The 26351-nt window shown below is 40.0% G+C and overlaps 1 protein-coding gene across 10 annotated transcripts in view; it reads left to right on the plus strand.

Annotated features, from left to right (window-relative positions):
- ltbp1 (latent transforming growth factor beta binding protein 1) overlaps nucleotides 1–26351 on the plus strand; it is a 153149-nt gene that overhangs the window by 110434 nt on the left and 16364 nt on the right. For all 10 annotated transcript variants that reach the window (XM_057847839.1, XM_057847843.1, XM_057847840.1 and 7 more), the window contains 9 exons: nucleotides 7662–7784; nucleotides 8287–8409; nucleotides 8555–8683; nucleotides 11449–11577; nucleotides 17406–17543; nucleotides 21541–21702; nucleotides 25254–25343; nucleotides 25469–25597; nucleotides 26211–26351. In XM_057847839.1, the coding sequence (XP_057703822.1) occupies nucleotides 7662–7784; nucleotides 8287–8409; nucleotides 8555–8683; nucleotides 11449–11577; nucleotides 17406–17543; nucleotides 21541–21702; nucleotides 25254–25343; nucleotides 25469–25597; nucleotides 26211–26351 (1164 nt within the window). The remainder of the gene's footprint in view (nucleotides 1–7661; nucleotides 7785–8286; nucleotides 8410–8554; nucleotides 8684–11448; nucleotides 11578–17405; nucleotides 17544–21540; nucleotides 21703–25253; nucleotides 25344–25468; nucleotides 25598–26210) is intronic.

A 26351-nucleotide genomic window follows, 5' to 3' on the forward strand; every position in this document is an offset into this window, starting at 1 on the left:
CAAGCGACTTGCAGCTGTAATTGGAGCAAAAGGTGGCGCTACAAAGTATTAACGCAAGGGGGCCGAATAATATTGCACGCCCCACTTTTCAGTTTTTTATTTGTTAAAAAAGTTTAAATTATCCAATAGATTTTGTTCCACTTCACGATTTTGTCCCACTTGTTGTTGATTCTTGACAAACAATTAAAATTTTATATCTTTATGTTTGAAGCCTGAAATGTGGCGAAAGGTTGCAAGGTTCAAGGGGGCCGAATACTATGAAAAGAACTGGTTTTTGGTTCTTCCAGTTAGCATCTATAATTGATAGTACTAGACTTTCAAAGGAGTTATAAATGTAATTAGCTTTACTTTTTGGGCTCTTACCCAGACAAGAGTGTGATATTACTGCCACCCCCCTTCCGTGGCCCGTGCTTCTAGCTGTGTGAAAATTCACGTGACTTGGGGGTGTGGCTTCATTAAGTCTAACAAAGTCATCCTGCTGAAGCCAAGTTTCAGTCAGGGCCAAAATATGAATATTATAATCCCCAATTAAGTCATTAACTAACAGAGATTTGGACGAGATTGACCTGATGTTTAATAATCCGCATTTTATGTATTTATTCAGAGTTATTTTATTTTCACTGCTATCAGGGGCTATATGTATTAAATTCTTTGGTCTCGTTCCTATAGTACTATGTTTTCTACTGTTCTCTATATGAGGCACGGACACGGTCTCTATCTTCTGTCCTGAATGTTGGATTTGTGACTGCTCGGAAAGAGGCGAGTGATCACTACTAACAGAGTTGTGATTTACACTACAACAATGTGCCCGGCCCCCCACTCTGGAGTGTCAAGTTTGGCGGCCATGTTTCGAGTAAAGAGAGCAGCACCGTCCCAAGTCGGATGAATGCCGTCTCCGCGAACGAGGCCGGGCTTCCCCCAGAATGCATGCCAGTTATCAATAAAGACTATGTCGTTTTCTGAGCACCATCTAGACAACCAGCGGTTAAATGATGAGAACCTAGAGTACATCTCATCATTGACCAAATTAGGCAGAGGACCAGAGAAAGCTACGGTGTCCGCCATCGACTTAGCAAGTTTACACACCGAGGCCACGTTTAATTTAAGCACCTCAGACTGTCTCCGCCGGGTGTCATTACCGCCTGCGTGAATCACAATACGGCGGAACCTCTTCCTACTCTGCTTTAAGAGCCTGAGGTTTCCTTGGATGTCACCGACTCTACACCTGACAGACACCGCCGGGTGCTTCACGTCTCTAACTATGGAGCTTCCAATTACGAGAGTGTCTGGTTCAGCCGGTGTGTCGCTGAGGGGGCCAAACCTATTGCTGACTTGAAGCTGCTGGTGCACTAAGGTTGTGCGTTTACCACTACGCTTCCCCGTACAGTCACAAATCCGTCCTTAATTTCCCCCGGCTGCACAGGGCTCGCTGGGGGGCTAACTGCGCTAGCATTCCTACTACTCCAAGCACGATCTGCGGGCCCTGCTACTATCTGGCTAAAGCTCGGATTAGCTTTTGTCTCTAGAGTGCAGAGCCGTGCTTCTAGCTCAGAAACCCTGGTCTCCAGCCCTGAGACTAAGCTACACTTCCTACAGCTACTGCTGTCCTCGACGAAGGAGCCAGGCTATACATACATTCATACTTATTAATTTATATATTTCTTTGATACCTCAAAATACTTTCAAACCACAGACATGTTGGCTGTGAGCCAGTAGTGTTAACGAGACAGCGTCACCCACGTGTAGCTTCTCGGCGTGTTTTGACGACGTCATCACAAGAGGACTAAGGTTCTTCACCCTATTTGGTGGTAAAATTTTGGTCTTTTAACCGAAAACCGAAAATGCAGTTTTAGCTATTTCCGGCCAAAATTGTTCGGCCCTGAATTTTCTCAAAAATTTAACTTTCCTTGAAAAAAATATATATATATACATTGTTTTGAATTTGACAAATGGGAAAAAAAAACACTAAAAGACAAGAGACATGAAGTCAATCCACATGATTTAGTTTCAGGGGGCCAAGCAAAATTATGATGCGGTCTGGATCTGACCCCCATGCCGTGACTTTGACACCTGTGATTTAGCGTTTCTTCTGTTGTCCCCACTGACACTCATGTGAAAAAGGGTGTGCTATGTGAGGTTGTGACTCCTTTTTTAGTGCAAGGCAAGGCCACCTGAGCCACTGAGTGAAAGCGGTGACAGGGAAAAAAAATGTAATGCTGCTACAGAGTCCTTTAAAGACGGATCCAAGAACGACCGGAAGTACCACGACCGCCGATGCTGGGTTGTGCCGCCCGCAGCACACACAGTGAGCAGATGCTAGAGTTGCCAACCGTCCATTAAAAAACGGGATCATTGCTTATTCAGAAACAAAAGTGTGTCCCGTATTAAGCTTACAAGTGAAGTGCTCTGTCCTGCATTGTCATGAAAATTGAAAATAGTGTCTTATTTGTAGCAGTGTTGTTTTTGGCAGCCCTTTTTAATTTTAGTTTTAGTCATATTTTAGTCCATTCAAAATGTGTTAGTTTAGTCGACGAACATTCAACCAAGTTTTAGTTGACGAAAACTCAATTTTTAGTCTAGTATTAGTTGACGCATACACAGGGTTTTAGTAAGAAATAAAGTTTTCCAACTATTTTGAATGAACAGTAGCCACGTTTACATGCTGACTTTTATTCATACCGATTCAAATTATTCCGAATGGAAATTTCACATCAGCTGTTTACATGTCACTTCATCTATTCCGATCCAACGTTTACATGTGACTGCCTTTATTCCGAAAGGACGTTTGACAACTGCCGTCTGACATGCGCAGATTAATCAAAACAAAGCGTCACGTTGCAAAACATGGAGATCGATCGTCAGATCAGCTGCTGTTTTAACTTTTCGAGTGGAAACAAAACTTCAGAATGATACGCCGTTCATTTAAAAAGTTGTGTGGGTGCGCTGTGCGTGTGCTTGGAAGCCATGTTGCAAGTGACGTTACTTACGTCACCAAGTGACGTCAGTACGGAGCATGCGCAGAAAGAACGCAACCAGACACCATTCCACTTCCCTGTTTACATGATATAATTTTACTTCTAATCGGTTTGGGAAAAGGAATATTCCACCCCTGTGAATCGGAATGAAATTCCATTTGGTTTGGGCCTGTTCATTCCGGATGAGGTGTTTATATGGAACACATTTATTCGGTTTGAACAAATATTCCGATTGTAATTGGAATATTTGGCTCCATGTAAACGTGGCAAGTGACAGACAAGTAAACATTTATTGTCACCACACTGGCTTTATTTTGGTGAGATTTGCACATGTATGCAGTAAAATAAAATTCCTGCTGTGCAGGGAGGTACAAGCCATATGTATAGTGGTATAAAAAAGTGTTTAAACCTTTTGGAATTTCTCACATTTCTGCGTAAAATCACCATCAAATGTGATCTGCTTTTTGTCAAAATCACACAGATGAAAATGTAGTGTCTGCTTTAACTGAAACCACCCATACATTTATAGGTTTTCATATTTTAATGAGGATAGCATGCAAAAAATGACAGAAGTTGGACAAATAAGTAAGTGAACCTTCTGCCTAAGGACACTTAAAGAGCAATTGAAACCAATTTTTACCAGACATTTTAAGTCAGGTGTGTGCCCAATCACTGATGAGTGGTTTAAAGCTGCCCTACCCACTATAAAACACACCTGGTAAGGAATGTCTTGATGAGAAGCGTTTTCTGATGTGCATCATGGCTCGGTCAAAAGAGCTGTCTGCGATCTAAGTTGATTTGTTTAAAGCTGGGAAAGGATACAAAACAATCTCTGAAAGTCTGGATGTTCATCAGTCGACAGTCAGAGAAGTTGTCTACAAATGAAGAGAGTTTGGTACTGTTGCTTCTCTCGCAAGAGTGGCCGTCCACCAAAGATGAGGCTAAAAGTTCTGCGCAAAATACTCAGAGAGGTAAAAAAGAACCCTAGAGTGTCACTGGCACAGTCTAATATCTATGTGGCCACATCAACTATATGTAAAACTATGGCCAAGAATGGTGTTCATGGGAGGACTCCACGGAGCAAGCCACTGCTGTCTAAAAAAAAAAAAGTTTAATGTTCGCAAAAAGGAACTTGGACACTTCACAGAAGTTTTGGCAAAATATTTTGTGGACGGATGAAACCAAAGTTGAATTGTTTGGGAGTAACAACGTCGTGTGGAGGAAAAATGGAACAGCTCATGGCATGCATGCTGGTGGGAGCATCATGATTTGGGGCTGTTTTGCTGCCTCAGTGCCTGTACAACATTACATCATTAATGGAAGAATGAATGCACAAGTATATCGGGATGTTTCTAAGGAAAACCTGAGGCCATCTGTCAGACAGTTGAAGCTAAAAATAGGATGGATGCTGCAACAAGACAATGATCCAAAACACAGAAGTAAATCAACTTCAGAATGGTATCAGAAGAATAAAATACACGTTCTGGTGTGGCCAAGTCAAAGTCCAGACTTGCATCCCATTGAGATGCTGTGGCATGACCTAAAGAGAGTGATTCATGCCAGACATCCTAGGAATCTGACTGAACTACAGCAGTTTTGTAGAGAAGAATGGGCCAAGATTAGTCCTCATCGATGTGCCAGACTGATCTGCAGCTTCAGGAAGCGTCTGGTTGAAGTTATTGCTGCCAAAGGAGTGGGGGGGTGGGGGCACAAAATATTAAATGTGATAGTTCACTGACTTACAGACACTGTTTTTTCATCTGTGTGATTTTGACAAAGATCAAATTTGATGGTGATTTTATGCAGAAATGTGAGAAATTCCAAAAGGTTCAGATACTTTTTCATACCACTGTACCAGTATTTATATTATATTTATTTTATATTTGGAGTCATCATTTGTGAAACTGTTATGGCTGAGGGGGCTTTGAATGCACCTCAGTTTGTTATTTGGACTCAAAGTATTAAAAACATCGCCAATAACTATTGTTTTTCGATGTGCTTATATCACTCAAATAGGCATCTAATTCAGGTTTGAGTAAAATTATTATATTACAATTGCTGTATTAATTAGAAAAAAAACTGACTTTACACATACAAAATAAAATAATAATAAGTCAACGGTTATCAGGCCGGCTGACTGTACATTGCAAATTTATAACGTCTAAATCAGATTTTTTTTTTTTTTTTTTAATGTAGTCAAATAATTATCTCCATCTTGTTTTGAGTGTTAAATACTATTTAATGGATTATTTTGTAAGACTATTATTATTATTATTAAATATGACAATTGTTTTAATTAAGCTTATACATCTAAAAGTAGGTCATTTTTCACCTAAATCAAGAAATATTTGCTGTTAAATAATGTTTTGAACCATATCTATACTTGAATTAAGAACATTTCTGACAAACCTTTTTAAAAGCTCAAATATACTAACATGTCATGTATTAATGTTTCAGCAACTATTTTTCTTATTTCAAGAAATCTGAGTGAAATTTACTAGGCGCACTGGCAGATAATTTCACTTATTTCTAGTAGATTTACATTAAAAGAAAGGGTATTTAAAGTGCGTATGACAGCAAAAAGCATGTTTGTTTCATATTTTCCATGGTATTTCATGCTCCTGAATGAAATGGACCGCTTGGATGTGTGTGGAAGCAATCCATATATTTATTCAATTTTTTGAATCCCGCGCCATGAAAATAAGCGACTTCCTGGATTGACTAGGATTCCGAATGTAACGTCAGCGGGAGAGTCATCTTCAGTTGATTTTTGCGGATTAATACGTTTACTTTTTGCATCCCTCCATCCAAATGTGCTGGAGAAGAAATTTGCTGCACCAGGAACAGGCGTGTGAGCCTTTTTGGGTTTCAAAAAGTTCCCGTTCACCCCGAGATTGGCGTAAACAATTCTGACAACTGTGGGACCATTGGACTTATGAGGAAGTGAGTAAACATCGTGTTTTGTATTATGTCAAATACTCGGATCCCGGCACACCTTTTAATAAGGAAGTGACTTGCATTTTGTGGCTGGCGATCGGCGGGTTGTCGCCCCCCCACACACAAACACCCACCCACCCACCCCCTCGGTCCTCTTTGAGTGCCCACCGAGAATGCGCTTTCCTCGGCTTGGCCACGAGCAGCTCCGTTTTCCAATGTCAGCCGAGAATGGGCTATTTTCAGCGTTCATTCCCGGCGACGAGCACTGCCAGCTTGCCGTGGCCCCAGTAGAACGGCGAGCTGTATTTTGCTCACCCAGAATGCGCTTTCCTCGGCTTAATGACGAGCCCTGGCAGCCCGCCGTGGCCCCAGTACAACCATGGGATGGCTTACCCAGCCCGATCGGTCCTCCTTGCGTGCCCGCCGAGAATGCGCTTTCCTCAGCTCGGCCATGCAAACCTCCGTGCTCTGATGTCGGCCATTTTTTTCCGCCGAGAATGGGCTATTTTCGGCGTTTATTCCCTGCGACGAGCACTGCCAGCCCGCCATTGTTTACGCTCTTTCCTCTGTCTCGGAAGCCAGGGCGGGCAGGGAAATGACAAAAGCCGGTGGCATAAAATATAGTTCGGGAGGTGCAATAAGTGGACAGTTTTGACCATTATGGAGTAATTTTGGCATGTCTTACTGAATAAATTCATTTTTATTATTTCATATTCCGTTTAGCACAAGACTGTTATTTGTCATGACCATACCATTTATTTAGCAATTGGGGGGGGGGGGGGATACTTCGATAAAAAGAATATCCCGTAAAAATATTGGAGTAGAGCGATTGAAAGAATTACATTTTGCTGCTCTCTTCGTCGCATTTTCCTCGTTATGAATAATTACCCCTCAGTGGCTAAAGTCTAAATCAGATTAAACTATTCTCCTGCCGACGTCATCCTCCTGTTGGGGACGCTAGAGCCCCATAATGGTAGGCGTGGCTAAACGGCAGATAAAAAGACTAATTTCTCGTCATCTGCGCTTTGCCATCTTGTTGTATATAGTCGAATCGTCTCAAAATATGATTCTAATTCACATAATAATGCTATTTAAGACTTTTTTTATCCTGTCGTACGCATTTTAACTAGTTTCAAAGAGGTGTGTTTTTGCAGTGTAGCAATGAGGTGTCCTGGCTTTTGTTTTCAGGGAGTTGGCAACTAGATGCAGCTAACGTTACTGTATACATTGACTGATGCTATTGAGGAGTGTTAACACCCAAGTAATGGCAGCCAGCCACCACTAGAGAGTGACGTCCACAAATCTCTACTCGGATTAGTCAATACATTTGAATGGCATGGTTCACAGATGTGTGCATCTGCTGCTAAATGAACACAATTGTGTTTGCTGGAGCTACATTATGGTAAAAGTAGCTGCGCCAGCATGGGTGATGACAGAACGTTTAATTATACAACTGCAAATCCTATTTATCCTAACAAAGGTGAATTCATTCAGTTGTCGGTGCTAGCCAGCATATTGGCTAATCTGAAAGGAATCAGTGCTATTTATAACAGCATTCATTGTAATAATAATATTAATTGTTCCTGTGCTAATTTGTTGCATGTTAAATTGTTTGACCCGAAACCTTCATTTAAAGACAGGTCGTAAGGGGGGAAAAAACTCATGAGTTAAATTCGACCTAATGTGAATCTGTTGTTCATTTTAATCCTTTTGATATTAAGTGTCTTTTCATTGTTATGATTTTTTCAGACATAGATGAGTGCCAAGATCAGCGTTTCTGTACCAGGGGCCACTGCTTGAACACAGACGGTTCCTTTATCTGTCAGTGTGGGCCAGGCTTCACTTTGTCTCTGTCTGGAGATCAGTGTGATGGTACGGGTGTTTACATTACTATGCAGGGCTCCAGACTGCCCTCATATCGGGGAATTTGGCATTTGAAGCAGCAATCAACCCTGAATTTGAATTGGGAATACTTGTAGTGGTCACAGCTACAGTTAATATCTAATCCCCCAATAGTTTTAATTATTGCCAGACATTGTCAGCGGTAGATGTCCAATTCATTGAAAGTAGGAGGATGGCTCTGAATGTTCATCTTTCAGTGCCATAGACAACACCAGACATCCGATCCGTTTTGACTGGGAGGGGGGAATTAACAAACGTTCCTGGTCAAATGGATTGGACGTCTAGTGCCATCAATGGCAGCCAATGATTTTAATGAGTCTTTTGTAATAGGTTAGTTATCTGCTTATGTTCCAAATATACTGTATATTGTACATTCAGTTGAAATATTGTCATTATAATTGTGAAAATTAATACCGGAATAGTTTTCACTGCTACAAAAGTGAAACTACCATTGACATATACTTGTTTGCAGATGTGAACGAGTGTTTAGAAGACGAGCCCTGCAAATCCATTGGGGAGTGTGTTAACAACATGGGCTCCTACACATGTACCTGTCCCAAAGGTTACCGACAGATTGACAGCACCAGCTGCAGAGGTTAGCGATGCGAAAGAAATCTCTCACTGTGTCTTTAGCCAAGGGTTACTGAAGCATGTGCTCTTAGCATATGTGACGTCTATAAAGAACGGATATGACACACGCACACACCAACTCGATAGGAATTTCGTCTCTTTCCTTGCAGATGTTGATGAGTGCTCGGATGAGCCAGAACTCTGTTCGCCCCACGGTGAATGTCTCAATACAGAGGGATCCTATGTGTGCGTGTGTGGGAGTGGATTCACTGCTAGTCTCGACACACCTTCCTGTGATGGTAAGATGTCAAAACACAGAGTGCAGATGGAAGCTCAGTTTCACTAAGCAGTGAAGCTGTTTATCACAAAATGTCAATTGGTTGATTATAATTCATGTTCCTTTGGGACGGTCGCATGTCTGACAACAATTCTTGAGTCAGCATTTCAAAAAACCTCAGTGAAAAGCGCTATTGCAATCCAAAACTATTCCACATCTTTTAAAGATTTGGAGATTTACTTAATTTAACTGGTCAGTACTATTCATAGTTGTTAAAAAGCCAGACATAACCACAGCATGGAAGCCAGAATCTGTGCAAATCCTTTGAGAGCTTTACTTGGCTTTCATTTCCCTTCATTTCTACTATGTCTATCTCCTTGTATACTTTTAGGACAAGGAAAATGATCTGAAGCACTGGCTCTTTAGCCAGAACTGATGTTTCTTTTCTCCAATAAAAAAAATGCAACAAAAGGAAAAAACTACAGGGGAAAACAAATTAAGCCTTTGAGCTGACTGTCTAGACATTGGGCTACATTTTTCGCTTTCAGATTTTGCAGTGAACCTGGAGTCATTTGCTGGGCCGTGGCCATTGTTTAATGTAATGTATCCTGATTGTTAACTCGCTGAGCAGCAGTGTTCCTCAATAGAAAGAGGCCACCCGAAACACAAAGAAATACTGCAAATCACTCGACAATCTGCACAGAGAATTCGACTGTTGGTTCTCCATCCATAAGGCTGGGCTATATGGCCTTAAGTACTTATCAAGGCAAATTGAGCAGATTTACCTCGATAACGATAAATTCGCCCAAGCGGACTTATATATAATTTGTTATATAAAATAAATGAAATACAAATTAACCGTTTCCGTTGTTTTATTTACCAGCTTTCAATTTTGCATATTTAACAACTGTACATTCAGTGTAAATATTGAGTAGATAAAAATATGTTGTAAATAATAAGCATTGAACTATGAACATTTATAACGGCTTTTATGACTTGAACAATGTACAATATTATAAATATTGCCATGGCCACTGTACAAAAATTTCATTGTAACACAAATGACTTAAAGCAAGAGGTGCTTGAACAGTGCACTTTAAACAGAGGACTGACAGTGGTAGGAAAATGTATCTGAAGCTTTTGGAATTTTGCATAAAGTCACCATCAAATGTGAGCTGATCTTTGTCAAAGTCACACAGATGAAAAAACTGTCTGCATTAACTAAAACCACTCAAACATTTATAGGTTTTCATATTTTAATGAGGATAGTATGCAAACAATGACAGAAGGGAAGGAAAAAAGTAAGTGAACCATCACATTAATATTTTGTGCCCCCCCTGACAGCAATAACTTCAACCAGATGCTTCCTGTAGCTCCAGATCAGTCTGGCACATCGATCAGGAGTAATCTTGGCCCATTCTTCTCTACAAAACTGCTGTAGTTCATTCAGATTCCTGGGATGTCTGGCATGAATCGCTGTCTTTAGGTCATGCCACAGCATCTCAATTGGGTTCAAGTCTGGACTTTGACTTGGCCACTCCAGAATGTGTATTTTGTTCTTCTGAAACCATTCTGAAGTTGATTTACTTCTGTGTTTTGGATCATTGTCTTGTTGCAGCATCCATCCTCCTTTTAGCTCCAACAGTCTGACAGATGGCCACAGGTTTTCCTGCAAAACATCCTGATAAACTTTTAAATTCATTCTTCCATTAATGATTGCAAGTTGTCCAGGCACTGAGGTAGCAAAACAGCCACAAATCACGATGCTCGCTCCACCATGCTTCACGGTGGGGATGTGGTGTTGATGTTGGTGAGCTTTTCCATTTTTCCTCCACACATGACGTTGTGTGTTACTCTCAAACAATTCAACTTTTTGTCAGTCCACAAAATATTTTGCCAAAACGTCTGTGGAGTGTCCAAGTGCCTTTTTGCGAACATTAAACGAGCAACAATGTTTTGGTTTTTTTTTAGACAGCAGTGGCTTCCTCCCATGAACACCATTCTTGGCCATCGTTTTACATATAGTTCATGTGTGCACAGAGATATTGGACTGTGCCAGTGATTGCTGTAAGTCTTTAGCAGACACTAAGGTTTTTTTTTTGTTACCTCTCTGAGTATTCTGTGCTGAACTCTTAGTGTCATCTTTGGTGGACCACTCCTTGGGAGAGAAGCAACAGTGCCAAACTCTCTCCTTTTGCAGAGAACTTCTCTGACTGCCGATTGATGAACATCAAGACTTTTAGAGATGGTTTTGTCTCCTTTCCCAGCTTTATACAAATCAACAATCCCTGATAGCAGGTCTTCAGACAGCTTTTTTAACAGAGCCATGATGAACATCAGACAATGCTTCTCATCAAGACATTTCTTACCAGGTGTGTGTTTTATAATGGGCAGGGCATCTTTCAACCACTCATCAGTGATAGGGCACACACCTGACTTAAATTGTTTGGTAAAAAATGGTTTTAATTGCTCTCCTTTGGCAGAGGTTCACTTACTTATTTTTCCCCCATCTGTCATTGTTTGCATGCTTTCCACATTAAAATATGAAAACCTATAAATGTTTGGGTGGTTTTAGTTGAAGCGGACACTGTATTTTCATCTGTTTGATTTTGACAAATATCAAAGCACATTTGGTGATTTTATGCAGATATGTGAGAAATTCCAAGGTTCAGATACTTTTTCATACTACTGTAAGGTATGTAAACTTATTCAGAGTTAAATCAATTAATAATTGTGGCCCATGTAAAGTTTTCTTTCTTTCTGTCTTTTGGTCTTTCTTTCCAACAGATATTGATGAGTGTGGACTCAATGAGACTTTGTGTAGTCCTCATGGTTTCTGTGAGAATAGATTGGGTTCATTTAGATGCCTTTGTGACCAGGGCTACCAGGGAAGCCAAGATGACCAAAGCTGTATCGGTAAGTGACCCACCATAGAATCTATTAAAGATCTATTTGAGCTGTTTATGCTATTGTTACCATTGGATCTTTTATAACATCTTAAAATCCTCCCAATGGTGACCCATTTTTTTAAAATCACACACAGAAACCAGATATTTACAACATGGTGAAAGCTCTAATTTTGTTCCCACATTAGTGAACTACGGAGTTGTGTAATTGGAAGTAAACATTTCACCCAAGACAGAAAAGAAAAGACCAGGCCAAACCACAAATGTGATGGATTCAGTGCCCTGAAAATGAAATGGGAATCTTCACAAGCAAAATTATTTTATCTATTTGTCTCCATTTATCAGTCAGGATTTGAGTTCGGGTGCTGTAACTCGTACTTTAGTTCATTATTGTTATTATCGTTATTGTTATTATTGTTATCATGGTGGCCTTAAACTACCGTACTACTACTACTACTACTAAGGATACTAGAAAAATTTCATAATCCCATTCCGTCAATCCGTGCCCAAAACTGACTGTTGAAGACTGTTAAATGTTAATACCTTCTTAACTATTAAGAAATTCTACCCCCAACTCCACCACGGTGGGACATAGTGTGTCCTATTGATTTCGAGCACAAAACATCCAGTGTTTCTTATTCAAATTGCTTAAAATTGTGCATTTGGCTTGGAGGTTGTGAATTCAAATTCGAAACATGCTGCTCTGATTAGTCCTCAGCACACTGAACCTTCCCGCATTCTGCTATCCCAGTGGCAATTTACTCCACCGTAATCACCTCAATTCCTCAGTTCCATACGGCGTTCGTTTTAAACACACAAACTTCCCATCTGCGCTTTGGCAGTCTTGCTAGGTTGCACCTAAATTCGGTCTAGCCAGCTGCCTCGTTCACCGCCAAGTCTTCAATGCACTGCGGCTAGAACAGATGGAATCACTTACAAACAAGCACACAATCGTGCAGCGGTGGTGCACCACTAACCATTTCGAATGCTTCTCGTCTAGCTGTCTTCCTTCCTCTCTGACAAGCGCCGCTCTCCTTGACACTTCTGTTTTCTATTACTTTCTCTCCCCTCGTTGTCTACTTAATCCTACTTCAGTCTCTCACGGTCTTCTTGCGGTTTACCCCTTTGCACCCTGTAAAATCTCCTTCAACATTTCCTTCTCAAATATCCTGCATTCGATTTCAACACCCAATTTAATTAGTGGTTCCTCGGTCTGCCTTGTCAGGAGGATGAATCTGTCAAGAAAACGCAGGAAGATTAATTGAAGTGGTCAAATGGAACTTAGTGACACACTTTGAATTTCAACTATTAGTTTCTGGAAAAGAGCTCAGACCTCTGACAAATCTCAATTTGTGAAAAAAGCAAGTACATTTTTAAACCATTTCTCTTGAATAACAGAAGTTGTTGAAGATGACTAACAGGCTAATTGGCCAATCTTAATAATAATGGTTAAATTTTGACATGTTTACATATGTACTAAAAATATTTCAAATGACGCAAGTCACACCTCCTTAAAACTATCATATTTTCTGCACTAAAAAGTGAATCTAAAAGCCTTCAATTATCTCAAAAGCCGACAGTGCTCCTTATAATCCGATGCGCTTTATATATGGTTCAATCATAGACTTCATAATGATATTGACGGGGCGCGGGAATGTTTAATAGGGGGCCTGCATTGTTGGCATGGCCATCAAAGCTAACCAAGTGGAATCACAGACAAAGAGCTTTTTTTGTTGAAAATTCTTGTGAATAAATGCTTACCTCCCTGAATTCTTTATAGATATGACGTAAAACAGTCTCGATTCTTGGTTAAAAGCAAAAAAAACAAAAAACAAAACGTGCAGTTAGCATTCATTTTACGTAAATATATCGAAGTACGATACTAGTCTGTCAGTCAATGTGGCGGCAGCCAAATGTAAACAGCTTTTCCGGTGAAAATTCTTGTGAATAAATGCTTAAATCCCTGAAATCCCTGCAGTTAGCATTTATTTTAAGTAAATATACTGCAAAAAAAAATAAAGGGGACACTAACATAACACGTTGTAGATCTGAATGAATCAAATATTTTTATTAAATACTTTGTTCTTTCCATAGTTGAACATGCTGACAACAAAGTCAGACAAAAATTTTCCATGAAAACTAAATGTATCAACCCATGGAGGTCCGGATTTGGATTTATACTCAAAATGAAAGTGGAAAAATACACTACAGGCTGATCCAACTTCGATGTAATGTCCTTTAAACAAGTCAAAATGAAGCTTAGTAGTGTGTTTGGCCTCTGCATGCTTGTATGACCTCCCTGGAACGCCTGGACATGCTCCTGATGAGTTGGCGGATGCTCTCCTGAGGGATTTCCACCCAGATCTCGACCAGCACATCACTGAGTTCCTGGACAGTCTGAGGACCACCCTGTCGACCTGTAGGAGATTCCAGGAGATAGCTAGTTTCTCCAGGAGAGCCAAACAGGGCTGTAGAAGATCCTTAAACCCTCAGCAGGATCGGTATCTACTTCTTTGTTCAAGGAGAAATAGGATGAACACTGCCAGATCCCTACAAAATGGCCTCCAGCTGGCCACTGGTGTGAAGGTTTCTGACCAAACAATCAGAAATGGGCTCCATGAGGATGGTCTGAGGGCCTGACATCCTGTAGAGAGCCCTTTGCTCATTGCCAACCACTGTAGAGCTTAGGAGGAATTTGCCATAGACCACCAGAATTTGCAAGTATGCCACTGGCTCTGTGCGCTTCACCGATGAAAGCAGGTTCAACCTGAGCGCATGCAACAGATGTGAGAGGGTGCAGAGATCCCATGGAAAAGGTTATATGCTGCCTGTAACATCATTCAGCATGTCTGGTGTGGTGGTGGGTCAGTGATGGTCAGGGGAGGCATATCCCTGGAAGGACACACAGACCTCTACAGGTTAGATGATGGCACCCTGACTGCTATTACGTATCGGGATGAAATCTTTGGATGCATTGTCATAGGCTACGCTTGTGCAGTGGGACCTGGGTTCCTCCTGGTCGACGACAATGCCCAGCTTCATGTGGCTGTAGTATGCAACAGTTCCTGAAGGAAGAAGGAATTGATAACATTGACTGGCACTGACATTCGCCTGACCCAAATCCAATAGTACACCTCGGGACATTGTGTTTAGGTCCATCTGCAAGACCCAGGTTGCTCCTCAGACTGTCCAGGAGCTCAGTGATGCCCTGGTCCAGATCTGGGAGGAGATTCCCTAGGAAACCCTCTGTTGTCTCATTAGCAGCATGAGGCACTTGGAGGCCACACACACTACTGTGCCTCATTTTGACTTGTTTACATGAAAGTTGAATCAGCCTGTAGTGTGTTTTTCCACTTTCAACTCCAAATCCTGACCTCCATGGGTTCATCCATTTGATTTTCATTGATAAATTTTGTGTGATTTTGTTGTCAGCACATTCAACTATGGAACAAACAAAGTATTTAATAAAGGTATTTCATTCATTTATACTGTATCTACGATGTATTACGTTAGTGTTCCCTTTATTTTTTTGAGCAGTGTATGTCTAAGAATAATGCTAGTCCGTTAGACAATGTGGTGGCAGCCTTACAACGAAGAGCTTTTTACGTTGAAAATTCTTGTGAAAAAACGAAAAATATAATAAACTACTGTACCTTGAATCCTCGAACTAATCACCCCTGAGACAATCCTTCCTGTTTGTATGCGGTAGAGCTTTCGTACTTTTCAACATAAATCTGGTGTTGGATCGCTGCATGTGTTGCTGTGACCGACTGTGAATAACTGAAGTGGATTGTGGGATGGCCCCCTACTTGTAGGAGTGCCGGTGGCGGAGTGAAAGTTGAATCTGACCTGTCAATATAATTATGAAGTCTATGGTTCAATATTGGCTAATCATGGCATGACATTCCCTTTAGCACGACTTCATCCAGTGGAAGCATAACACAACACAAACCACTGCTGCTACTACTGCTACTACTATAACTGCACCTTATAATGCAGTGCACCTAAAATATGAAAGCAGTTTTAAGATTGGCCTTTCACTGAAGGTGCGCCTTATAAGCTGATGTGCCCTATAGTGCGGAAAATACGGTAGATAAATTCCCTTTTTTTCAGTGTAAATTTACTCGAAATGAAATTATCTGCCAGTGCTTCAAGTAAATCACTTACATTTCTTGAAATAAGAAAAATAGCTTGCTGAAACTAGATTTAACAGATTTAGATTAAGCAATAGATTAATCAATTTTACAAAAAAGCTTTGAAATGTCAGAAATGTTCTTTATTCAAGAATACATATTTTTAAACCTTTATTTGAAAGCATATCTTGATTTTGGTGAAAAATGACCAACTTTTAGATGTATGGGCTTAATAAGAACAAATAGTACTTTAAGTTCCGTAATTTTCGCACTATAAGGCGCACCTGACTATAAGCCACTAAAAAGATATTAACCGGAAACACTTTATTTGACAGCGGCATCATAGGACTGTCATAAGACCAAATGAACCACCATGAAGCTTTGAAGCAATTGCCGGCAAAGCTTTATTGCTTCAAGAAGCTTGGGGGAGATAGTCAACCTCTGCTGCCACCTGCTGTCAACACTGTTGTTGTCCAACATGCCTTCTAGTATGCATTGCAACACTACAGATCTTCAGTTACTCTTCCAGTTGTTTCATTAATTGCTAGTAATGGAATTTGGTAACACATTGTTTGACAGTGGCGCCATAAGATATTAGCGTCATCAGACAATCATAATTATGACATGACACGGTCATGAGCATTCATGAATGCTTGTAACAGATGTCATTTAGTGTTATATGGCAAATTATCTCACTTTTGAATGGATGTGAAAGATCTGAGCTGGACAGAAATTGAGTTAGTGACATAATTGGTGGGGAAAAAAATGCTCATATGCTGCTGAAAGGCTAACAAACTCGCAGGGCAGATGAGGATCAAGTGTGCTGGACGAGTTGCGGGTGAGATGAAAGTGAACGAGTGGCCGGAAGTAATGCTAAGGAAGTGAACACATACCAAAATCAACTAAATAAAACCCCAGAAATACCAAAAATAATTGGAAGACATACAAAAATAGACAAAACATGACAGGTATGAGTTAGAACTCTAACATATTACACAAGTAGTGTCAGGACTTCGGTTAGCATTTTTAAAAAAACCCTGAGCAATTCCTGCCTGACTCGCCATTATCATCGCAGTCAAAATGGTTTGGACCTCTATTGTCATTAATGTCACTAAAATATGATCATTCAGTGTCAGCTATCCTAGTAAAAATTTGATTTGTAAGATGGGATTTTAGTATGTTTTTAGTGAAGGGTGCATTTATTCATGCACATAAAACAGGTGTACCTAATAAACAGTTTTTCAGTTTGTCATTACGGTGCGTGATAAAGAAATTTAAGGGGGAAAAATAAATCTAATTTAGAATTAGGTGAAGAGGGTGAATATTTATGATAGGCATTGTAAATTAATATGCATGATAAATGTTGACTAAATTATATACTCATCAACACTTGCAATACTCTTTGCCAGTTTTGTAGGATTTATGACTACCTTCAAGGTCATTTGATGCTAGAGACGGCACTGTTAAAAAGCTAAATGTGTCTTAAATTTGAATTTATTTTTTACTTATTTATTAACATTTATTGTCTGACATTAAAAATACACATTTGAATTGTTTATACTTAAAAGTTAACACTAAATGTGTTATGATTACATTGGTTAAAAGGCAGGTTCACAAATGCAAAAATGCAACTATATTTATAGCACAAGCCTTTGTTAATGTTTGTTTATTTATTGATTTACTTTTTACATTTTCCCTCCAACAGACGTGAATGAGTGTGAGCTGCTGAATAGTGTCTGTGGAGAAGCTCAGTGTGTGAACATTGAAGGTTCTTTCCTCTGCACGTGTCCCAGCGGCCAAGAGTATAATGTCATGGTGTCCAGATGTGAGCCTCTTCCCACAGGTGACTGATGTTCATCTAGTAATGTTGTATTCCCTGAAGTACTTCGTACTTTCATCAAGATAAACTTGGCCTGTAAAAGACCATCATTTCCAGTCTGCAATGGAGCCTCTAGAAATATTTCACAGTGGTGACAGGGTGGGGACACTTAAAAAGTTGGGGTGGCAAAACAAAATTAAATGCCATAATATCAGTACATATATCATTATACAAAGCTCTCAGAAGTACTTACGGAAACGCCATACATTGTTTTATTGTGTTTTTGTTTTAAATTTGTTTTTAATTTTGATTATCGTCATCATAATCTAATGTGCACCCACTAATAACAGTACAGTTAACATTTGGGGTGTCACAAAAATCGTGGTGTATTTTGTAATAATTACAGGTAGTCCCAGGTGGTGGTTACGAACGAGTTCCATTCCTACGCTGGCGACGTAATCAGAATTTCCGGAAAGTAGGAATTAACCCTTTCAGTACCCCTAAATACACACCAAATCTCAAAATAACTATCCAAAAACATGTATTATACGTCATTGTACTATCCTCGCCAAGACGTTGGAGCTAAGTTAGACAGTGAGCTAAGCTCCAAAATGACGATGTCAGATGTTTGTGTGGTTTGCCGACTTTATTTAGCTGCTCATGACATTAACACTTGCAGAATGAAACTAAAATACAAATTAAATGAAATCAGTTGCATCTTCAATAACAGCCATTTAAATGTGCAATCACAGTGGTATGAAAAAGTATCTGAACCTTTTGGAATTCCTCACATTTCTTCATAAAATCACCATCAAATGTGATCTGATCTTTGTCAAAATCACACAGATGTAAAAACAGTGTCTGATTTAACTAAAACCACCCAAACATTTACAGGTTTTCTTATTTTAATGAGGATAGCATGCAAACAATGACAGAAGAGGGAAAAATAATTAAGTGAACCCTCTGCCTAAGGAGACTTAAAGAGCAATTGAAAGCACTTTTTGCCAAACAATTTAAGTCAGGTGTGTGCTCAAAGTCAGGTGTGTGCCCAATCACTGATGAGTGGTTTAAAGCTGCCCTGCCCACTATAAAAGACACACTTGGTAAGAATTGTCTTGATGAAAAGCATTGTCTGATGTGCATCATGAGTCTATGAAAAGAGCTGTCTGAAGACCTGCGATCAAGGATTGTTGATTTGTATAAAGCTGGGAAAGGAGACAAAACCATCTGTAAAAGTCTGGATGTTCATCAATGGACAGTCAGAGAAGTTGTCTACAAATGGAGAGAGTTTAGCACTGTTGCTTCTCTCCCAAGGACTGGCTGTCCACCAAAGATGAGGCCAAGAGTTCAGCGCAGAATACTCAGAGAGTTAAAAAAAAAAAAAAAAAGAACCCTGGAGTGTCTGCTAAAGACTTACAGACATCGCTGGCACAGTCCAATATCCCTGTGCACACATACACTATATGTACAACTATGGCCATGTTCATGGGGGGACTCCACAGAGGAAGCCACTGCTGTCTAAAAAAACATTGTGCTCATTTAATGTTCGCAAAAAGGCAGTTGGACATGCCACAGAAGTTTTGGCAAAATATTTTGTGGACTGATGAAACCAAGTTGAATTGTTTGGGAGTAACACACAACGTCATATATGGAGGAAAAATGGAACAGCTCACCAACATCAACAACTCATCCCCACGGTGAAGCTGTTATGTTTCTGGGGGAGCGGGGGACCCAAGCGCAGAGAGGGAAGACAAGGTGGCAGTGGTAACAATTGTTTATTGCTGTATGTGAAGGCAGTCTCTGTCCAGATAGTCAGGCAGGCGATTAGTGTGTAATCAGGTGAGCTGTGAAGGCAGGTGAGCTGTGAAGGCAGGAGAGCAGTGCAGGATCTGTGAACAAAGGTAACATGAGCTAAAGCAAGGCAATACAGATTTCTAGAATTTTCAAGGGCTAGTGTCACAAACTCGTCACGTAGAGTAGTTGATCTGGCGATGAAGTGATGCCAGGGACTGGCTTAAGTAGGCTGCGAACGATGATCGACTGCACCTGGTCCCAGGCTCACCCATATGCCCAATCCTGTAATCAAGACGCACGCACACGCACACACAGGGAGGAGGAGCAGGGCTCAGGGGACGGAGGCGCTAACAGAAGCATGGTAGAGGGAGCATCATGATTTGGGGCTGTTTTGCTACCTTTGGGCCTGGACAACTTGCAGTCATTAATGGAAGAATGAATTCAAAAGTTTATCAGGATGTTTTGCAGGAAAACCTGAGGCTGTCTGTCAGACAGTTGAAGCTAAAAAGAGGATGGGTGCTGCAACGAGACAATGATCCAAAACACAAATGTAAATCAACTTCATAATGGTTTCAGAAGAACAAAATACAATTTCTGGAGTGGCCGAGTCAAAGTTCAGACTTGAATCCCAGTCAGATGTTGTGGCATGACCTAAAGACAGTGATTCATGCCAGACATCCCAGGAATCAGACTGGACTACAGTAGTTTTGTAGAGAAGAATGAGCCAAGATTAGTCCTGATCGATGTGCCAGACTTATCTGCAGCTACAGGAAGCGTCTGGTTGAGGTTTTTTCTGCCAAAGGGGGGGCACAGTATTAAATGTGATGGTTCACTTACTTATTTTTCCCCCTTCTGTCACTGTTTGCATACTATCCTCATTAAAATATGAAAACCTGTAAATGTTTGGGCGGATTTAGGTAATGCATACACTGTTTTTTCATCTGTGTGATTTTGACAGAGTTCAGATCACATTTGATGGTGATTTTATGCAGAAATGTGAGAAATTCCAAAAGGTTCAGATACTTTTTCATACCACTGTATAACTAGCTACTGATACGGCAGTAACAATCCACACAAATTATTAGCATGTATTAGTTAGCGTCCGCACATCATCAAAAACAATCCCATAAACTCGCCCCAAGTATTTTCCCACAATTGAATGCGCACAATAAACAGTACATAAAGTGTTATTTACAGGTGTTGCCTCTGTGGATGCTTCAAAAGCAACAAATGTGAGCTGTAATCTTTCCCCTCTCTCTCTCATTGGCTGTGGGACTTCTTCGTGTGCACGCGCGCTTCCTCGTCGGTGCGCGTGTGCTCTTCTTCGTGTGTGCAAACACGTTCTTCTTTGTGTGTACATGCACTCCTACTCTCGTGTGGAAGTGCTACCTTCACTATGCTTCCGGCGCCAAATTAAAAGCATGCATCAATAAACAAAAGTCAACATTATTAAAAAAAAAAACAACAAAAAAACTGGTGACCAAATGGCGAACGAGACCCCGGCATTGTAAAGTTGAACTCACATAGGTCAAGTACGTCGTAACCTGTGGACTACCTGTATATAAGGTGTATATTTAGTGCAAGGAGATAGAGCCGCTTATCCTCAAGAGGAATAATAAATAATGATGAATAATTTGTAGAATTAAATAATAATAAATATAAAATAATAAATCAATCAGGGAATAATAAAATTAATAATAATATTTAGACCCTTTCCTAATATTTTTCACATATAGCTGTAGACACTGATTAGCATAATCGCTAACTAGCTTAGCGCTCTTGTGCTAATTCGTAAAGCCTTATCAACAAAGAATACAAACAATACAATTAGCTTCATTTACTCACCTTTGACAGAGGCACACTGGATCTAACAACACAAAAGACAATCTAACTCTTGACACTTCTTATACAGTATTATTCATTCAGCAACCCAACCTGAGTATAGCAGTGAACTCTCTCTCTTGCTCCAACCACTAGCATGCACGTGCAGCCTCACGTAACTTACAAACAAGGATCCAAACAGGACTGCTCACAGCTGCCAGCAAAAATCGATTATCAAATTAGTTGGCAACTAATTTATTAATCGACTTTAATCGATTTGATCGATTACTTGATGCAGCCTTAATCATTTAACTGGTTTAAATTGTTTCGCATGATACACACTTAAACACAAAACCCCTGACATTGTAGTGCAACCCTTTTCTTCTGCCGTGTCGTTCTCCTTCAGTGCCATCTATAGAGCGTAAAGAGTGCTACTTCCGTCTTAATGATGAGAACTTATGTGAGAGTGTGCTCACCAGCCATGTCACACTGGAAGAATGCTGCTGCACACTGGGAGCTGGCTGGGGGGACAACTGTGAGGTTCATCCTTGTCCTGTCAATGGCACAGGTATGTATTATTGTGGACTTGCAGTCAATGACAGACAATGAGTTCCTTTACCGTTGTCTTAAATAACATTAAAACAGTGAGGTTCTAGTCTTGTTTTCTTAGTTTCAGTGTTCAAAGTGGTAATAGGCTAAAAGTTACCGTGCGGTCAATGTAAAAACAGTTTCCCCCACATATCGACCATAAAATGTCGCTATTGCGCTATTGACCGTATCATCAAACATGGTTAAAATGCTGTTACAATATGTATAGAGTGATCCCTCGCTACTTCGTGCTTCAAACATTGCGCCCTCAGTCCATCGCGGATTCCCTTCAATTAAAAAAAAATATTAATACAGTTTTTTATTAAAAAATGTTAAGATAATTGGGTGCATACATGTAAAAGTTGTTTTCTTTTACATATATCTCCCTTATATCATTATTATTACATTTGCTGTGCTTAAAAAATTTTAAAAATTTTTTACTTATATATATGAGGTTGTTTTTTTTTCTGTCGGATAATGCTCAATTTCTCCCAGAAATTGATTGCAATTACAAATGTGTTGGTAGTAATATCTGAAAAAACACAAAAGAGAAAGGAAAAAAATTAAATCATTATCATTTTACACAAAACTCCAAAAATGGACCGGACAAATGCGCCATATTGTCCGTCAACTCGTCGTATTGACGCATTACCGCTACGTAAATTCCTCCTAATATGGCGTGTTTTTCTGCCCGTTAACATTAATAATCAAAATGGTGAAGGCGTGTGTGGCGGTTGGTTGCAATAACAGAGAAGATAGACGAAGAGACTTGAAGTTCTACCGTATTCCGAGAGACCCGGAGAGGAGAGCGAGATGGACTGCTGCAATTCGACGAGAAAACTGGACTCCAAACGATTACCACGGATTATGTAGTAGTCATTTTATATCTGTTAAGATGCATTTAATATATATTTAGAGGGTTTTGAGCTGACAACCACAATTAAGATCATTGCGAGGCTAATCGCCGACAACATACAGTTTCAAATTCAAAATGCTTACTTCTTCCACCATCATTACATTTTGAATAATATTTAGCTGGTACCAAGTGAAAGAAGCTGGCCTCGTCTACGGATCATCAGTTAAACAGGTGTGTCCAAACCTTTTGCAAAGGGGGCCAGATTTGGTGTGGTAAAAATGCGGGGGGGTACCTTGGCTGATTTACATAGAACAATATAATTAAACAAATTTTAGCAAGCCCTTCTGTGTGTCACATTTGCTTTATTATTTTTTTTAATTCATAATTTCAACAGTCTCGTCTTTGTGGCGTTCTCTTTCGACACTCGGGCTCTTGCGAAATACTGCTGCGGTGACATTAAACTAGCTTCAAGTTGCTATAATTTCTCGTTGCGTATCTATATGTTGTCGTACATGTCAGCGTGTCTTGTTCGGTAATATCATTATCGCGTCACATCGAACTCTTTGAAAACAGCGACTGTCTCTTTGCAAATGAGTCAGACACAGTTGTTGCGTGTTTTATTGAAGAAATAGTCCAATATCCACCTATCCTTGAAGCGTCGGCCATCGCAGTCAACTTTTTTTTTTTATTGATTGTCGCAATTTTAGAAAATTGGAAGTAAAGGGTTACACGGGGTAATGTTGCTTAGAGTGCTGCTCTTAAAGTTTTTCAAACTTTCGTGAGAATAGGGTGATTTTGTGTGGACAAGATAGTTGTAGATATCAGGGTAGCAGATGTCAGGCAGAGAGGGCGAAGACAGCGGGTCGAAAAATATCAATTTAGGCATCAAATATGGATCTGGCGAATGGATAGACTGAAGCTTTTTCACATAACGCCTTTTATGCAACGCATCCAATGAGTTTACAGCATCTGAAAGGACCGGGGCTTCCATGAATTGCACTATAAATTGCACGACAAATTGAAGCCATTGAGAATACGGATAAACAATGACGGACAATATGGTGGCCGGATACAGCGACACGTCATTCTGTGACATTGGTGAGTAGGGTCTATTGGCACCCTTTGAAAAATCATGTGATGCTTCTTTAATTTGTGTAATTAAGAGCACCTGTTACTTACCTGTGGCACAGATGGTGGCAATAACTAAATCACACTTGCAGCCAGTTAAAATGGATTAAAGTTGACTCAACCTCTGTCCTGTGTCCTTGTGTGTACCACATTGAGCATGGAGAAAAGAAAGAAGACGAACGAACTCTCTGAGGACATGAGAAGCAAAATTGTGAGGAAGCATGCGCAATCTCAAGGCTACAAGTCCATCTCCAAAGACCTGAATGTTCCTGTGCCTACCGTGCGCAGTGTCATCAATAAGTGTAAAGCCCATGGCACTGTGTCTAACCTCCCTAGAGGTGGATGGAAAAGAAAAATTGACGAGAGATTTCAACGAAAGATTGTGTGGATGGTGGATAAAGAACTTCGATGAACATCCAAACAAGTTCAAGCTGCCCCGCAGTCCGAGGGTACAACAGTGACATCGGCGTCTGAATGAAAAGGGACTGTATGGTATGATACCCAGGAAGACCTCACTTTTGACCCAGAGACATAAAAAAGCCAGGATGGAGTTTGCTGAAACTTACCTGAGGAAGCCAAACACGTTTTAGAAGAATGTTCTCTGGTCAGATGAGACAAAAGTAGAGCTTTTTGATAAAAGGCATCGACATAGAATTTACAGGGAAAAAAACGAGGCCTTCAAAGAAAAGAACACAGTCCCCACAGTCAAACATGGCAGAGGTTCCCTGAGGTTTTGGGGTTGCTCTTCTGACTCTGACACTGGACTGCTCGACCGTGTGCATGGCATTATGAAGTCTGAAGCCTACCAACACATTTTGCAGCATAATGTAGGGCCCCGTGTGAGAAAGCTGGGTCTCCCTCAGAGGTCATGGATCTTCCAGAAGGACAATGACCCAAAACACACTTCCAAAAAAGCACTAGAAAGTGGTTTGAGAGAAGGCACTGGAGACTTCTAAAGTGGCCAGCAATCTCAAATTCCAGCAGCGCATTGTCAGAAACTCATTGATGGATACCGGAAGCGGTTGTTCGCAGTTATTTTGTCTAAAGGCTGTGCTACCAAGTATTAGGCTGAGGGTGCAAATACTTTTGTCCGGCCCATTTTTGGAGTTTTATGTAAAATGATCATGATTTAATTTTTTTTCATTCTATTTTCAGTTTTTTTCATTGCAAACAAAATAAATGAAGATGTTACCACCATTTGTAATTGCAATCATTTTCTGGGAGAAATTGAGCATTATCTGATAGAATTGCAGGGGTGCCAATACTTTTGGCCAGCGCTGTATGTGCATCTTTTTCCAATGCTGATAAATCTGAATACACTGAATACACACACACACACAAAATAAATGTAAAAAAAAAAAAAAAAAAAACTCTGCCTCTACTTCGAGGGATCACTGTACTTTTTACTGATTTTGCCTTGCAGGCGAGCAAGACACGTACTAAAGATGACTAGGCTTACAGTATAAAGCACTGGGGGAAACAATGTTTGTTGTTAGCGCAGATCTAGCAGCCAATGAGTTAATACGCACATTTCTGCTTTGTTCCAGACCAATTCAACCAAATGTGTCCATCAGGAAAAGGATTTATCCCAAGTGGAGATTTGCTTTATGAAGTTCCTACACCTGAAAGCTACAAAAGTAAGTTAGGAAGGAGTGACATGAAAGCAACACAAGAATTTACAAGTGAATAAAATATGCATAACGTTTTCTAAAATAATATAGTATTTTATTGCGTGTTGGAATAATTGACTTTTGTATTCCAGATGCAGATGAGTGCATGCTGTTTGGCCAGGAGGTGTGTAAGGGAGGCTTCTGTCAAGATACTGTGGGCAGCTATGAGTGTTATTGCAAGACGGGACAGGACTATGACCCTTCCAAGATGGAATGCAGAGGTTTGTATGCGTTTGTTATGGATCATTACAGAATTGGAGGACATTTTGGCTGCAAAATTCAATTTCTCTGGTTTTCTGCTACATATCCATAAACAATCAGTATTATACTATCAAAGGGTTGATTAACTCATCTTACAGATCAATGTTACATTTTCATGATATGCTTTGATATTTACAATATTTGACATACTCAGAGTAACGGGGTTGCAAATCTGTATTACTGTTAGCTTTTTGCAGGAGTAGAAGCTAGCTATAACTGCAGTGAAACAAATAATACCACACCAAAATAAATTCTATTTTTACTTTTATTTGAAAAGTGGCAGGTTGGTGATTACTCTACTTGTATTTGATGGTTTTAAAACTATTTTTCAAGCATTACTTTCTCTTAGCTTTTTTATCATTTTAGATTTTGGTCTCAGGACAAGTTACCGGTAATACGACTTAAAAACGTAATATAGTAGTACAGTCTGTGGACTATTTAAAATTGAAATGGTGGGAGGTAAAATGTCTTCCAAATTTTGCAGTGACCCATAAATTTCGTTCTACTGTAGGTTTAAGGTTTCAAAAGGTGTATAAAAATTCATGAATATTGTGTCTGTTTTTTTTCTGGTAGACATAAATGAGTGCCTCGATGAGTCGGTGTGCGCTGGAGCAGAATGTTTGAACACTGAAGGGTCATACATTTGTTACTGTAATCATCCTATGGTGTTGGATCCCAACAGTAACACCTGCATTTATGTTCCTGATGTGGCTA

This window comes from Corythoichthys intestinalis, chromosome 10, assembly GCF_030265065.1.
Source record: "Corythoichthys intestinalis isolate RoL2023-P3 chromosome 10, ASM3026506v1, whole genome shotgun sequence".
In the NCBI taxonomy this organism is placed as follows: domain Eukaryota; kingdom Metazoa; phylum Chordata; class Actinopteri; order Syngnathiformes; family Syngnathidae; genus Corythoichthys; species Corythoichthys intestinalis.